General features: G+C 37.8%; 2 protein-coding genes across 2 annotated transcripts; both read right to left on the bottom strand.

The window, feature by feature from the left end:
• Positions 1-1,444: 1,444 nt before the first annotated feature.
• Positions 1,445-3,556, bottom strand: LOC144434824 (solute carrier family 52, riboflavin transporter, member 3-B-like). Its single transcript, XM_078123333.1, has 2 exons — positions 2,255-3,556; positions 1,445-1,654 (listed from the first exon to the last, which is right to left on the bottom strand). The coding sequence occupies exons 1-2, from the start codon at positions 3,554-3,556 to the stop codon at positions 1,445-1,447; spliced, it is 1,512 nt and encodes a 503-aa protein (XP_077979459.1).
• Positions 3,557-8,762: 5,206 nt separating this feature from the next.
• LOC144435005 (large ribosomal subunit protein uL3-like) lies at positions 8,763-14,544 on the bottom strand. The gene is made up of 8 exons (XM_078123539.1): positions 14,388-14,544; positions 13,845-14,013; positions 13,245-13,380; positions 11,445-11,631; positions 10,559-10,821; positions 9,517-9,612; positions 9,132-9,251; positions 8,763-8,883 (listed from the first exon to the last, which is right to left on the bottom strand). Exons 1-8 carry the CDS (start codon positions 14,425-14,427, stop codon positions 8,845-8,847), a joined length of 1,050 nt encoding a protein of 349 aa, XP_077979665.1. The 5' UTR covers positions 14,428-14,544; the 3' UTR covers positions 8,763-8,844.
• Positions 14,545-15,537: the final 993 nt, after the last annotated feature.

The following is a 15,537-nucleotide window of genomic DNA, read 5'->3' as shown; positions in this document are numbered from 1 at the left end:
CAACTGCAATTGTATTTGACTGAGAACAGGACTATGATCAGATGACGCCATCCTCCAACTGCAAATTGTATTTGACTGGGGATAGGACTAGGATCGGGTGATGTCATCCTCCAACTGCAATTGTATTTTACTGGGGATAGGACTAGGATCAGATGACGTCATCCTCCAACTGCAATTGTATTTGACTGTGGATAGGACTAGGATCAGATGACGTCATCCTCCAACTGCAATTGTATTTGACTGGGGATAGGACTAGGATCGGATTACGTCATGTGACACTGATACTATTCAACCAGTTTACATCAAACTTATCCAGCAATAAATTGTGTTCGGTCAGATTATGTCTTTTTATTCCACAATATTAAAGTTGTATTTCATTAAATGACGTCATACCATTTGTGTCACAAGATGGTCGGGTGACACACATAATTAAAGGATAGAATGACTGACGACAGAACAGCATATCAAGTGAAAATACTGTATTTGACCATGAAATAATACTACATAAAATGAAACGGAAATTGCCATAAACCCCTGTCAGGTTGTACAAAATAAAGAACAAAGCGTATTATTTGTGTATGTATGTATGTATGTATGTATATATGTATGTATGTGTGTATGTATGTATGTATGTATGTATGTATGTATGTATGTATGGATGTATGTATGTATGTATGTATGTATGTATGTATGTATGTATGTATGTATGTATGGATGTATGTATGTATGTATGTATGTATGTATGTATGTATGTATGTATGTATGTATGTATGTATGGATGGATGTATGGATGTATGTATGTATGTATGTATGTATGTATGTATGTATTTATTTATTTATTTATTTATTTATTTATTTATTTATTTATTTATTTATTGCATCCCTTTTGTATCAGGGGCTCACTAAGATTGTTAGGAGCAGCAGAAACAAAAATTAAATTCATAAACTACTAAAAAAGACGAGTAAAACATATACATGAACAAACAAAACAAAACAAACCAAACCAAAGTGACGTATTAGAAGATTGATAAAAACGAAAATAAAAAAATGCGCTTCAAATGTTAGTTTTCAGAAAAATCTAACCGTTAAATTTCTATATTAGTTTTAACTAAGCGTATATGCGTAATTATGGTGATGACAGGCACTATAAATTATTTAGCGAATTATAGTCCACGTTGCAGCAAATAGTTGTACGCGCGAAATGTGCAGTTCAAATGGCTTTCAGCCAGTCTTTATGGTAAAAATTATTCGGGTGGATAATTATTAGCCTGTATGTGATTCTGCATCGGATAGCGAAGACTGAAGTGGACTCACACACAGATCCGCGACGTAGACAGCTAAGCGGACTAACAGATCCGCGACGTAGTTGACGGCGAAGCGCGCAGAAACGCAAATCCATGACGTAGACCGACTAACATGTGTTTTTGAACAAAAATAGCTATATCTAGTAACACGTAAACTCACATGGATCGTTTGGTTGAAACAAGTGCAAGGTATTGACCAGTGGAAAAATCACTATAGCTCCACAGAACGATCCAACTTGTGTTAAGCCACCATACCATATGAGTGCGGTACGACCTTCCACTCTAAAGCGAGCACCTATAGATACTTTAACATAGGTGAACAAGAAGTAGAATAGCAGCCAGGATGTTACCTGTAAATGAGAGAAGAATGTGTTTTATACATCAATTATAGAGCTAATAAGTTTCTACAAATTGTTAAAGGCACAGGATTTAACCCCAAGTTATCGCACTATTTGTATCAATGGATCCATAAGGATTACATAGGACCATTCTTGTGTCATGGTTCTTTACTGTGTTTTACATCTAAATTGTAAATTCTACTCCGAAATAGGGTGCCTTGTCATGTGAAAGTGATGATCGTCTTTTGCTTTACAGTTCTTCGTAACATGTAACAGATAACTACAGCGCATAGACACTCTACTTATTATATAATTACTTCATGCCTCAGACCATCAACACTACATTGACACAATTGCCTTTGTTCTTTTGGTATTAAATTGATATAACGAAATACGGGACCGTCGTACTTTATTTCTCTGACCGGAGACACTCATTCTACCCAATAGACGGATAATTATCATAACCCCGGCCACTAGTAGAAAATGTTGTGTAAAAGTTAAAACTAAGGAGCGCTGATGTACAAATATGAACATAATTCAAAACATTGTTGGTATACGTAATTCCTAATTTACGGTAATGTTGATACGATGGTATTATGATAAACTACTTACCGATAGAATTGGTCCCCAGACATTGCCACACAATGGAGGGTATGGACTTGACAAAGCTATGTAAAAGATATAAGCCGAGACGAGGGTAGACATACTGCCAAGTATACCAATAGCAAGGTTAGTCTTGGCTGGTAACCAATGTACACATAGACTTGCTGTTGGCATCATCATAAGTCCCAATGTCACTACTAAATGGTAGGTTACATTGCCATAAGGTAACGTTGAATAAGCTTGGATAGAGGGCATGACACCATTAGTAAGGGCACATGACCATGCTTGCCAAGTTAACAGGTAAATATAATCACTTCTAGACAAAGTCGCTGGTTGTTGTTTAAGTATAGGCACATCCTCCGCAAAGTTATAATTATCGCGGTACAAGTTTTCACTCGTCTTTATGTCTATTTCTGGTGGTTTTTCGGATTTGTTATCAGGCTTTGTAACACTGTCTGGAGTATTATCTACATTTGACATAGTTGTTTCCTTTATACCAGTACCGCACATGACTGATTCTTGCTTTAGTTCTTCTGTTGGCAAAGTATTTTTAAAGGATGTCAGTTCAGGCCCGTTGTTTCCATTCGTAGTCTGAGGTTTCACATGGAGGCTCTTCATAGTCGGTAAATGTACTAACATCGCAAACGATACTAAACTTGTGAGCAATAATACAGCAAGAAGGATGAAGTACACTTCGACAGAATACCTGGGCGACGGGTAATAATATTCGTTGTCGTAGTACGTTGTATTGACCGTTGTGTTACCGATAATTGTTGTATTGATAAATGTACTGTTCAGACATTCTGGGTTGCCACCAACACCTTGTAGAAGTCCCAATATACTTGGTACAAATGCACTAAATCCCTCGCCAACGAAATAAGAACTCATAAACACCTTGGGAAATAGTGCCATGAAGGCGAGAAACGAAACAGACGACGTGCAGTCCACCAATGCCAATAACCCGGATAGTGTTAATAAAGCCATACTATGTTCTTGCCCATTGATGTATGTAGTCTCATCCCAGAATGGTGCAAGCAAAACACACGCTATCATCCCTCCAGAAATTATCATATAGTTCGTTGGAATTTCGATCTTTCTAGAGGTGAATTTGTTGACAATAGAAAAAGTTATTGGTCCGATATTGGCAATCTGTATGACCAGGACAAGATAAGACCCCAAGGCCCATCCTTCTGGAAGATAATTCACCATTATTGGTAGTTGTACCCACAAACCATTGATATCCAACCATGATGCCATTCCAAATAAACAGACTAATGTATGCGTGAACGGTAGATTGTACTTGGTTTCCATAGTGACGAAATAGATATACCTGAGCACTCTTGTACGTCTTTGAAGAATTAATTATAATTCTTTTTGTGAGTTAAATGTCCTTGATTGGATCACCTGTCTTGAAAAAAAAATCAACTAAATTAAAGTATGAAATAATAATCATGAGAACAGAGATTCATCATATGTAATTTAATAAAAACATGGCTCATAACTTGATGGGAGAATTTGGACTGTGTCAAGATCAGAGGTAGAGGTGATACCACACCACATTGAATTCGGCCGCGGAGCATTGCACGGGCGATATCATAATATATACACTTGCAAGTCATTTATTATTTTTAGTTTATCATCTTTCTGCTTGTCCTTATAGAATGCAATATTTGTATAACTTGGTTTATGGAGATACCATTCTTTGACAGGTACGTTAATATGATGCCATTCTGTGACAGGTACGTTAATATGATGCCATTCTGTGACAGGTACGTTAATATGATGCCATTCTGTGACAGGTGCGTTAATATGATGCCATTCTGTGACAGGTGCGTTAATATGATGCCATTCTTTGACATGTACGTTAATATGATGCCATTCTGTGACAGGTACGTTAATATGATGCCATTCTGTGACAGGTACGTTAATATGATGCCATTCTTTGACAGGTACGTTAATATGATGCCATTCTTTGACACCTACGTTAATATGATGGATATTTAACGATTGTTTAGTTATAAAATACATCAACGCCGTACCCCCCTCTGTCAGGACAGAGACCATTGTCAAACCCTATCCCCGTCTGTCAGTTGGATGTCAGGAGGAAGACCATTGTCAAATCCTATCCCCGTCTGTCAGTTGGATGTCAGGAGGGAGACCATTGTCAAATCCTATCCCCCTCTGTCAGTTGGATGTCAGGAGGAAGACCATTGTCAAATCCTATCCCCCTCTGTCAGTTGGATGTCAGGAGGGAGACCATTGTCAAACCCCATCCCCTCTGTTAGTTGGATGTCAGGAGGAAGACCATTGTCAAATCCTATCCCCCTCTGTTACTTGGATGTCAGGACAGAGACCATTGTCAAACCCTATCCCCGGATGTCAGGGGGAGGCCATTGTCAAACCCTAACCCCCTGTCAGTTGGATGTCAGGACGGAGACCATTGCCAAACCCCATCCCCTCTGTCAGTTTGATGTCAGGAGGGAGCCCATTGTCAAATCCTATCCCCGTCTGTCAGTTGGATGTCAGGAGGAAGACCATTGTCAAATCCTATCCCCGTCTGTTAGTTGGATGTCAGGAGGAAGACCATTGTCAAATCCTATCCCCCTCTGTCAGTTTGATGTCAGGAGGGAGACCATTGTCAAACCCCACCCCCTCTGTTACTTGGATGTCAGGACAGAGACCATTGTCAAACCCTATCCCCGGATGTCAGGGGGGGGCCATTGTCAAACCCTAACCCCCTGTCAGTTGGATGTCAGGACGGAGACCATTGTCAATTGACATTTTGACATTTTTGCACGGTGCAGTTGACGTAATCTCACCCCTCACAAATCTGTGTCAAGACAGATATATAACACAGGTGTTCTAAACACAAATTTAAAGTCATGCTATCATGTGTACATGTCCGTCCATTACACGTAAAATCAATTCATAACACTGATACCTAACATTCTCAAGCTTTCTTGGACTATTGACAATAAACCTATATTTTCTACACATTCCCGCTGTATAAGATAAACTGCTTGTTCATGTGACCTAGTTTAAATATTTCGTTGCATACTCAGGCTAAGCTTGTCTGTGGCTGTAGGGATCAAAGGGCGGCTGTTTTATGTCACACCTTTGAACATGTGTTGGTGATGCAATCTGAACCCTAGGGTTTTCGAACCATCCGAATGGTTCTCATCATATCATTACATATGTCCTGTCATCTTACAGATGTTGCGATTTGTGAACACTTTGGAAACTTTATTTTACTACAGTGTCAGAGCGCAAAATATAAAGTTTTATGATTTATGATACAAACAAATGTCGAATCTTATTCTGGCATATCTTTTTTTTCAACAATTTTGAAGTTCAGTATGTCTGGTATGATATGTCAAGGTCAGTACGTGATCAACTCTAGAAAAAAACTTCACTTATTATAAGATAGCGCGTTACAAATTTGTAAAATACATTATTGATTTAACTTTCGTCTGGTCATCTGTCTTTCTAGCATTACGCAATTACAGCATGTGACCCATGAGACTGCATGCAACGTGTGGCAGCCACTGTAGTTTATATGACTAACCTCAAAATGCAAGACCGTGTTTCTGTTCCGTAATCACATCCGATGCTCTAATATCTATCTTCGAAGATTTTTTAAATTCATGAAAACGAGAATTTTAAGAATGACTGACTCGTCAGGTAGGAACAAATAAAATGCCGTTATCACCTATCGCAATACCTTAAAGTTTGTTCACTCATACTTTGACCAATCCGACAGTGACCTGGACATACGATTTCACCCAATCATGAATTTGTGAAGCTTTCGAGTTAACCATTAAGCTAATGGTGGGATAAAACTGTCTAAGGTCCGTATTTTAATAGATATACGCGAATGATAAGACGGGGCCAGGGACAAGGACGATTGCATTGAAATGCAGATGATGTACACCAGTCACATGAATGGTTTATGTAACTAATGAACCATGTTTTATAACAATTAAAACTCTGATTGGACAACACATCGGTACACCTGTAAATGAATGTCATATCTGGTAACCAAATCTTGCAAAATTATAAGCATGGTATTGGTACTAAAATATACATAACCTTTTAGAGCACAGTGTGATAAATACATGTCGTATCTGTGATCTGTGTAAACGATGGACCGATAATCACGGCTATGAGGGGTCCCATAGCATGTCATTAATTATTCAACCACAATGGGCTCAGTCTTATTGCATTACGTTTACAAAAACCGAACACACACACACACACACACACACACACACACACACACACACACACACACACATATATATATATATATATATATATATATATATATATATATATATATATATATATATATATATATATATATATATAAATATATATACAGGTGCACACATACATACATACATACATACATACATACATACATACATACATACACAGACAGAGACATACATACATACATACATACATACATGCATACATACATACATACAGAAGAAGGAGAGGGAAATTTTACTGCCTGTTTGTGGACTTTGCAAAAGCGTTTGATTCCGTTAATCACAAATGTCTGTTTTTTAAACTTCAGTCTATTGGCCTCTCTGGCAAAATGTATAACGTAGTCAAATCCATGTATAGTGATGTCAAATCATGTGTGCGTTTAGATGGGGGAGTGTCAGATTATTTTAATTGCAACATTGGTGTAAGACAAGGAAGTGTTTTAAGCCCTGTGCTATTCTCCTTTTTCATTGATGAATTGTATCGCATGATTAAAACTGTTGGTGTTAGGGGTATACAATTAACACAGGAAATGTATGATTTATTTATCTTACTTTATGCAGACGACATTATACTCTTCGCAGACTCTGTCATTGGTTTGCAAAGATTGATTCACGTACTTGCTGAATTTTGTAACAAGTGGAAACTCCAGATAAACACGGACAAAACAAAGGTTGTAGTATTCCGCAAAGGGGGTCATAATGCAAGGAGTGAAATTTGGAAAATGAATGGAAAGGTCATTGATGTTGTAACATCATACAAATATCTTGGTTTATTGTTGTCATGTAGGAACACATGGACAAAAGCTGTAGGTAATTTAGCCGCTCAGGCACGGAAAGCAATGTATTCAATTTTTAAGTTCGAACGAAAAGTTGGTACCGTCAAACGTGATGTTTATTTTAAACTGTTTGATTCTCTTATTGCACCAATATTATTGTACGGAACTGAGATTTGGGGATATAAGCAATATGTTATAACAGAAAGGGTACACTTAAAATTTTGTAAACATTTTTTAGGCGTTACCCAAAGTACTCCAAATGAAGCTGTACTTGGGGAGTGTGGAAGATATCCCTTGTTTATTAACTCAATTACAAAATGCATTAAGTATTGGTTACGCCTTACTGGGCTCTCAGATGACAGACTAGCCGCGCATGCATACAAGCTCATGTTTAAAAATGACGAAAATGGTCACTCATCATGGGCCACAGAGATCAAACATGTCCTTTGCTCATATGGCTTTGGCATAGTTTGGCTTCATCAAGGTGTAGGGGACATGGCATCGTTCATTTCGGAATTCAAACAACGTGTAACTGATGTTTACAAACAGGAATGGTATAGTGAAATATGCACAAAAGACAGACTCAAAACATATCGTAATTTCAAAAGTATGCTGGAGCCAGAGAAATACTTGATGGAGATTACAGATTTAAAGTATAGACATGCGTTAGCCAGATTGAGATGTTCATGTCTCGGTTTAAGAGTTCAAGAGGGTATTTATACTGGTGTTGACATTGATAACAGAATCTGTGAAATTTGTACACAGGGTATAGAGGATGAATACCATGTCATATTTGTATGTCCACTGTATCAGAACTTGAGATATCTTTTACCTTGATGAGCAGTATTACTATATTTTTCCTACAGAAGATAAATTTTGTACATTAATGAAGTCAGAGTCACAAACAGTTTTACGAAATCTCGGTAAATTTGTGTTTAAAGCCATTAACTTGAGAAAAGAATATTTTCTGTAAAATTGTTTCAATGAGTGTATAGAACGTTTACTTTCTTTTTTTTGTTTATCCTGTTCATATTTCTATATTGTTAAAATTGCATTATGTATTGTGTCATATTGGCCGGTGGCCTTAAGACAAATAAATACTATATATACATACATACATACATACATACACACACATACATACACACACATACATACATACATACATACATACATGCATACATACACACATACATACATACATACATACATACATACATACATACATACATACACGTGTATGCGTGTATGCATGTATGTATGTATGTATGTATGTATGTATGTATGTATGTATGTATGTATGTATGTACGTACGTGCGCGTGCGTGTGTGCGTGCGTGCGTGTATGTGTATATGTGTGTGTGTGTGTGTGTGTGTGTGTGTGTGTGTGTGTCCCCTAAACTATTGTAACCCTTGTATCATGTGCACTCAAGAATCAATCAAAGAAACGATAGTTCCAGTGTATATCTGGTTTATTTTTTATTCATTGTTCACAAAATGTGAGAGACGTGCACAGAAATGGCAGACTACATTAGTTATTATTTGATGGGTCATTTTTCCTTCTTCATCAATTCTTTCTTCAATGGACCCTGTTAAAAGACGAAGATTAGTTTATACGTTAATCAGTATCATTTGAAATGGATGTGCTGACGTCATCAATTAAAGAGAGCAGATCTTGTACTTGTTTATACATTGTATATCTACACATTACATAAATGTATGACTAAATAGGTGAACATATTAATGGACGCATAAATAAATAAATAAATAAAAATGTGTATCGGTCCCGGAGATATGACATATGGATGAACAAACGAACATCTAGACTTGAACATACCATGAACTTCGCCTTTTCCTCTGGAGTCTGGAAGCGACCATGGCCAAATTTGGATGAGGTGTCAATGAACTTCAACTTGATCTTTTCTGTCGCTCTACGTGAAGTTTGCACAAGTAGAGACTGTGGAAATGACAAAGGAATGAATGTAAATATTCATCACGCCAAACATATATACTTTTTAGTGTATAAAGAAGAATTCATAATGTGTTTGATGGTTTTGGCGGTGGCGGTGGTGGTGGTGTAATTGTTATTGATGGCGGTGGTTGTAGTAATGTAATTGTTATTGTTTAGTCGTATTATAGTCAATAATATACATGTTGTTGCCATGGTTACAGGAGATGGGTGTTACAATCCATATTGATCTGATACTACGTAACCGTCCTACCTTTCGCAATGTGAGCACTCGTTTCTTGGGTCCAATAACACATCCTTTCAGCATCAAGAAATCATTCTTGACCACGCCATAGTGTGGAAAACCTCCCTGACGGTCAAAGAAAGAACGAGAAAAAATAAACATCGTATAATTTATTCAATTTCCGCCACTTTTACAGTTACCATTTGAAGACGCTTATAACTAGGGAAGCCTTCAATAATTACCGGGGAAATCAGGCCTAGGCCCCTCAATTTCTTTTCGCTAAAACATGACCCTCCTCTGTTAAAATATTTCAAAAACATTAGGCACGAAAAGGACACTAGACTGACTAGTCCTAGAAACGAGATTTAAAGGACTAAATCCCACCGCTGCCACCACATCGAACGTGTTAAAGGCATAAGTTATTTCCAAATGCAACTAATAACACCACATCGAACGTGTTAAAGGCATAAGTTATTTCCAAATGCAACTACTAACACCACTAACAGTGAATTATTGTGAAGGCACTGCATTAATCAATACCTTAATTTGTTTAGATCTTATTGGATGATCTGAAGACCAAAACACTAGATGAGCACACTTACGACATTGTTGGGATCGAAGTCAAGATCTCAATAACATAGTTCCTAATATCTTACCCTAACCATTCCCGTTTTACTACAATTAATTCCCTACATGGTTGTCAGCAGAGATTGATTGATATGGTCTGAAATTACAGTACGTAGCCTAACCCTAACCCTAACCCTAACCCTAACCCTAACCCTAACCCTAACGCAAAGCTAGACGATACAAGGAGTCAAAGTAAAATGTGGCCCTCCCCTAATCCCACTTTTTAAAACATGGACCTCCTCCTCCCCCCGAATCAATTTGTAAAATGTGAACCCAACCCAACCCCCAACCCCCGACCCCACCAATTCCCAGCCTTGGATAGAAATACTCTTGGTGTCATTCTTTTTTCCTTTGTTACTTTTGTGTTCGATCCCATGACCTAAGGGTATATGCTATTGATACGTTATGGGTTATCCACTAATCTGTATCTCCTTGCATATCTTACCATAGGAGTGATTGCTTTCTCTGTGTGATCGTACTCGGTGGTGCCACTGTCTTTTACTTCTTTGCCATCCTTTTTAACTACTGCTTTACCAACACGGTAAATTTTCTTATTGATTTCAGTACGATGATGGTAACCCTTCTGACCGGCACGGGCAACACCATAACCGACACGAGCTGGATGCCAGGCACCAATACAGGCAACTTTACGGAGACCTTTGTGGGTTTTACGTGGCAGTTTCTTAGTACCCCAACGTGATGTCACACCTGTATGTGTAAGGAATAACGAAATGTCACTTATTTATTCGTCAATTGAGATTCAAAAATCATGATATTGTCATCAGAAATTCAACAATTAGGTTAAAAATGAATGGACGAAACTCTACATTTCAGAATGAAACATATGACAATTGTCCGTGTTGCTAGGTTAATACCGACACATTACACATATTGAAGAACTTCTTTCACGGTAACTGTCTTAATAATGGGTTTGTTGAATAAACAAAGGTCAGTCCAACTACAGAGAATGCATACTTCGTGAGGAGACTGGAACTTGAGGCGATAAGTACGAGTTCAATAAGAAATGACATGAGCTTGCTCCCAATGAGGCTGAATTTAAAACCTTTTATTTCTACGATATGTCATTTTGGCATTCACGTTGGTTGGTTTCTACTGTGAGTATGTCATCTCCACAAAGTGGACATTGTAATCGAAATCCACCATGATCGCAAAAAGTCCGAAACTAGGACTACAAATCATTTATAGTTCATGTTCCTTTTTTGAGGTCTGTGGAGGTTTGTTTTGATTGGTCTCGCAGGCATATTCAGTTGATATTAATTTGATTTCGATAAATGTAACTTAAAGAAAACCAAGTTTGTTAATATTCTTACCTTTGAATCCTTTACCCTTGGTAACACCAATGACATCAATCATCTCATCCTGGACAAACACTTGATCTATTGGAACTTGAGATTCCAACTTTTCACGTGCCCAGTCCACTTTAGCTGCGATATCACCACCATTGACTTGGACTTCAACAATGTGTGCCTTCTTTTGTCTCTGGTTCATCAGACGCATCTGAAAACACGTAAAAAAGAAAATGTTGTGAGCAGATGTGGAATATGGATCAAGATAAAAAAAATAATTTTAATGAATAATCGTGAAATAAGTTATACTAGAATGTGCCTCGGGGAACAATTTATTTAAAATCGAGTCACTCGAGTCAACCGTATATATGAAAGTTTCTTCGTGGTGTTTTTTGAGAAAAGTCGCTTGGCTAAGTGTTTTGAAATCATTACAGAAATTAGGTTATTCACATCTCTACTTTCAAGAAAGTCGTCAATCTATTATATTCCCATTGAGTTATCACAGTTGTAGCCGAGGTATAGATGGCGCCCTCATTATGGCTTTATTTTATGCTTTTGTTCTCTACATTCATATATGCATTCCACTGTGTAAGCTATCGACCTATCATGTGTACTCTATCCACCTGTATGAGTGTAACTTGCAGGTTGCACTATGGTCGGCAGACATTCTGTTCATTTCATTTGTTCGAGCAGTCAGTTATTTAGAGCGATCCTGTAACGTACAGTAGTCTTGTAGAGCGGTAAATGTGAACAGTCCGTCGACAGGTTATTCCAGGCAGTTACTCTACTTCGAAGTATGTGAGTTTCGCCGTGGTCAACTTTGCTGTTATTAGTAATTGTCACTCGCATGACTGGATATAAATTACAGGACGGTGTTTTTCATAAGACTGATGCATGAAAAATATAGACCCCCTCCAATTGTTGCACAAAAAATTCTGACCCAACCCCTCTACTATGCCTGAAAAACAGTGACTCCCCCTACACACACACAATTCACAAATGCAATTCTACATACTAAGTTTTCTTTGAACTGTACCTTTATTGTAAGCATAGTACTCTCACTCCCCGAAAAACTATCGCATCTAGTATGCAGTTGTTTTTTCTGCAATATCTACAGTTTAGCCGCATACTAGGCTGAGGCTGTCACTTTCAGGATCACTGCAAGGTGAGCCTGCATCTTCAATGTCATACCCGGACAGACTAAACGCCTTGAAGTTACCAAGTTTAACTTACAGACGTGTTCGCGGCGACATGATTGAAGTTTACAAATACACACATGATTTCTACAAAACCCAATCTCCTTTCAATATCGTAGTGAACCCTACAAATCGTGGACACTCCTTCAAGTTGAAGAAACTTAAAACACCATCACTAGTGGATATCCGCCGGTGTTTTTTCACTTACTGAGTCTTTCAACCTTAAGTTTGAACAATTTGGCTGAAGATGTTGTGAATGCTCTGACCATTGACTGTTTCAAATCAAGACTTGATAATTACTGGAAATCAGCACCATGTCTGTATGACTTTACCATTGACCCATATTTCAGAAACTACCGCCGTGGAAATTTCGCACTGGATTAACACTTACATCTCACCAATTGGAACTTTGTACAGGTCACTGACCTATATCAACAGTAACAAATGATGATGCAAATACGGGAAATGGACAATTATTTGACAGGGATGGAAAACTACCTCGCGACTTGTCTTTGTCACTATCACAATATTTAAACGGTGGACTGTAATAATGACCATTACAAGTATGTGTACTAGCTTCTATCCGTACAATTGTGGTGCATGCAAGAACGTTTTATTGAAAGCTCACCTGAGTGTGTGCGATTACACGGATGATCTTGCAGTATTTCTTCATTGCGTTTAATTCATTTTCAATAGCTTTTTTGCCAGCTTCATCAGCCCATTTCTTGGAACTCTTGGTAAATGCCTTCTTCTTTGCACGATACCTATATGGTGATAAAAGAAACAATAATGGGCCTCATCATCACAGCGAGAGGAGACCCATTTCTATACAAGCCCAAAATATGTCACTATATTCTACATTCAAGCGAAGAAACTACATCGAAAAGGGGGCAGAAATGAAAAGGCGATGAAACTATATAGCACCTCAATGATCACTAAATATGCCTTAAACTCTTTAGCAGTAAATGAAACCCGTCTCCATACCACATGTAACTAACATTTTGGGTCTTCAACAAACGTGTACCTAAGGTGCATTCAAGGTGTTGTTTGTTTGTTTTGTTTTTACAGAAGACTGTCATGTTCACTATATTGCTACCTTTATAGCCCTCAAAATAGTAATCAGTATCGTGTTTATTACACTTTTCTAAAATTCTTTCACGTCGATAAAAACTTGCTTTTCAATATATTTAAAGAAAACATTGTTTCACTATTAAAGGAAACTCCTTACCAGTTCTTATAGAAACGTCTCTTACATTCTTCACTAAGATGTTCAGCCCAGACAGTTTTGAGAGTTCTCATCCCTCGAGGTGTCTCTATGTACCCGACAATTCCTACGATAACCAATGGCGGAGTTTCCACGATAGTAACAGCTTCAACAATTTCTTTTTTATTTACCTCTGTTAAAAACGGAACGAGAAAATGAGCTGAAAGACCATTCGTTGATCGTCGATGATTTCATGACTAGCTGTAGTACGTATACAGAATTGGCATTAAAAATTAAATTCACATACATTAATCTTTTTTTACAATACGCTCGGCCCTCGCTCTTTGCTTCATTACATCGATTTCCACGTTTTCAGTAAAGTTGAGTTTATAAATCGGGTTATGCTTTGAAGTACTTCTCCAGACTAGCAATAAAGGCTTACGGAGTAAAACGTTCTTAAATAGACTACTACACCCCATCTATCATTCTATTCCACAGTATTTCAGTATACAACCACATTTTCACAAAACAACACACTTTTCAGAATGAAAATTAAAATAAACTTACTCGATCCAGGTCTGTCCACATCTCTGACAATATGAGTCATACCAGCTTTGTAGCCAATAAATGCAGTCAGGTGACATGGTTTGGACTGGTCATCTTTGGGGAAAGCCTTCAGCTTGCCTCTATGGCGTTTACTCCTCTTACGGGGAAGGAATCCCAGAGAACCGTGACGGGGAGCCGAAAATTTACGATGACTCTAAAAGCACGAAAACAGTTTATCACTTAAGATGCCAGTCGCTATATACTACAGATCCACCATGTTTTATCCATATATCCATATGTACTATTTATCTGGTTTCATTTCTCTCATTTTTTTTCGGCCAATACAGTACGAGTTTAGAACATATAGGTTTTTATTGATTAACTAATGTTTTTTCTTTTCATTTCTTCGGTAAAATTGAATGGATGGCCTTAATTTCACGCTGGATTCGACGGATTTTGCGGGCACGCCTTGCCACCATATGTACTCACCATGTTTTCAGCTTTAGAAAAGACAGATATTTATCGGAGCTTATCACTCCCTGACCCGATTAACCTTGTACAAAGTTCAGAAAGCAGGTACAGATATCATTACGTAAACAAAGCTAGAAGCAAATATACAGACGTGTCACGGTACACTGTGTTGGTCATTTATACTACATGTACTATCCTGTATTTTGAAGTTTCACTTAGTTTCGCTTTGATTGGAAGGAAAGATGGTCGAATATAGGCTACAGCTCACAGAATTCCATAGAATTGCCATCCTTTCTTTTAGATTTGAATAATATGACAGTCTGTATTGAACATGTACGAGATCGAATAAAAATTGCGCCAATGGTGTTGTAGCACAACAGGGGCGCGTTCGGTAGTCAAAACGTTTTGTCATTGTTTGGCCAGGGCGCGCTGGCCCTACCTGCGCCGAACTGTATTTTGCATGTTGTGCGTGAAAAACAAAAGATGGCGGCACATTCAAACAGAAGATTGTCGCATTTTGTGTACATTCAGCACTCATCACTGAAAAGACGATGCGCATAGTTAAATCACACCTTTGCAGTACTGTCAGAAAGACGCGGAGTATTTCAGTATACCACCACATTTTCACAAAACAACACACTTTTCAGAATGAAAATTAAAATAAACTTACTCGATCCAGGTCTGTCCACATCTCTGACGA

This window comes from Glandiceps talaboti, chromosome 5 (genome assembly GCF_964340395.1).
Source record: "Glandiceps talaboti chromosome 5, keGlaTala1.1, whole genome shotgun sequence".
Lineage (NCBI taxonomy): Eukaryota > Metazoa > Hemichordata > Enteropneusta > Spengelidae > Glandiceps > Glandiceps talaboti.
Note: the sequence above shows the minus strand (reverse complement) of the source record. Positions and strands in the feature narration are given on the sequence as shown.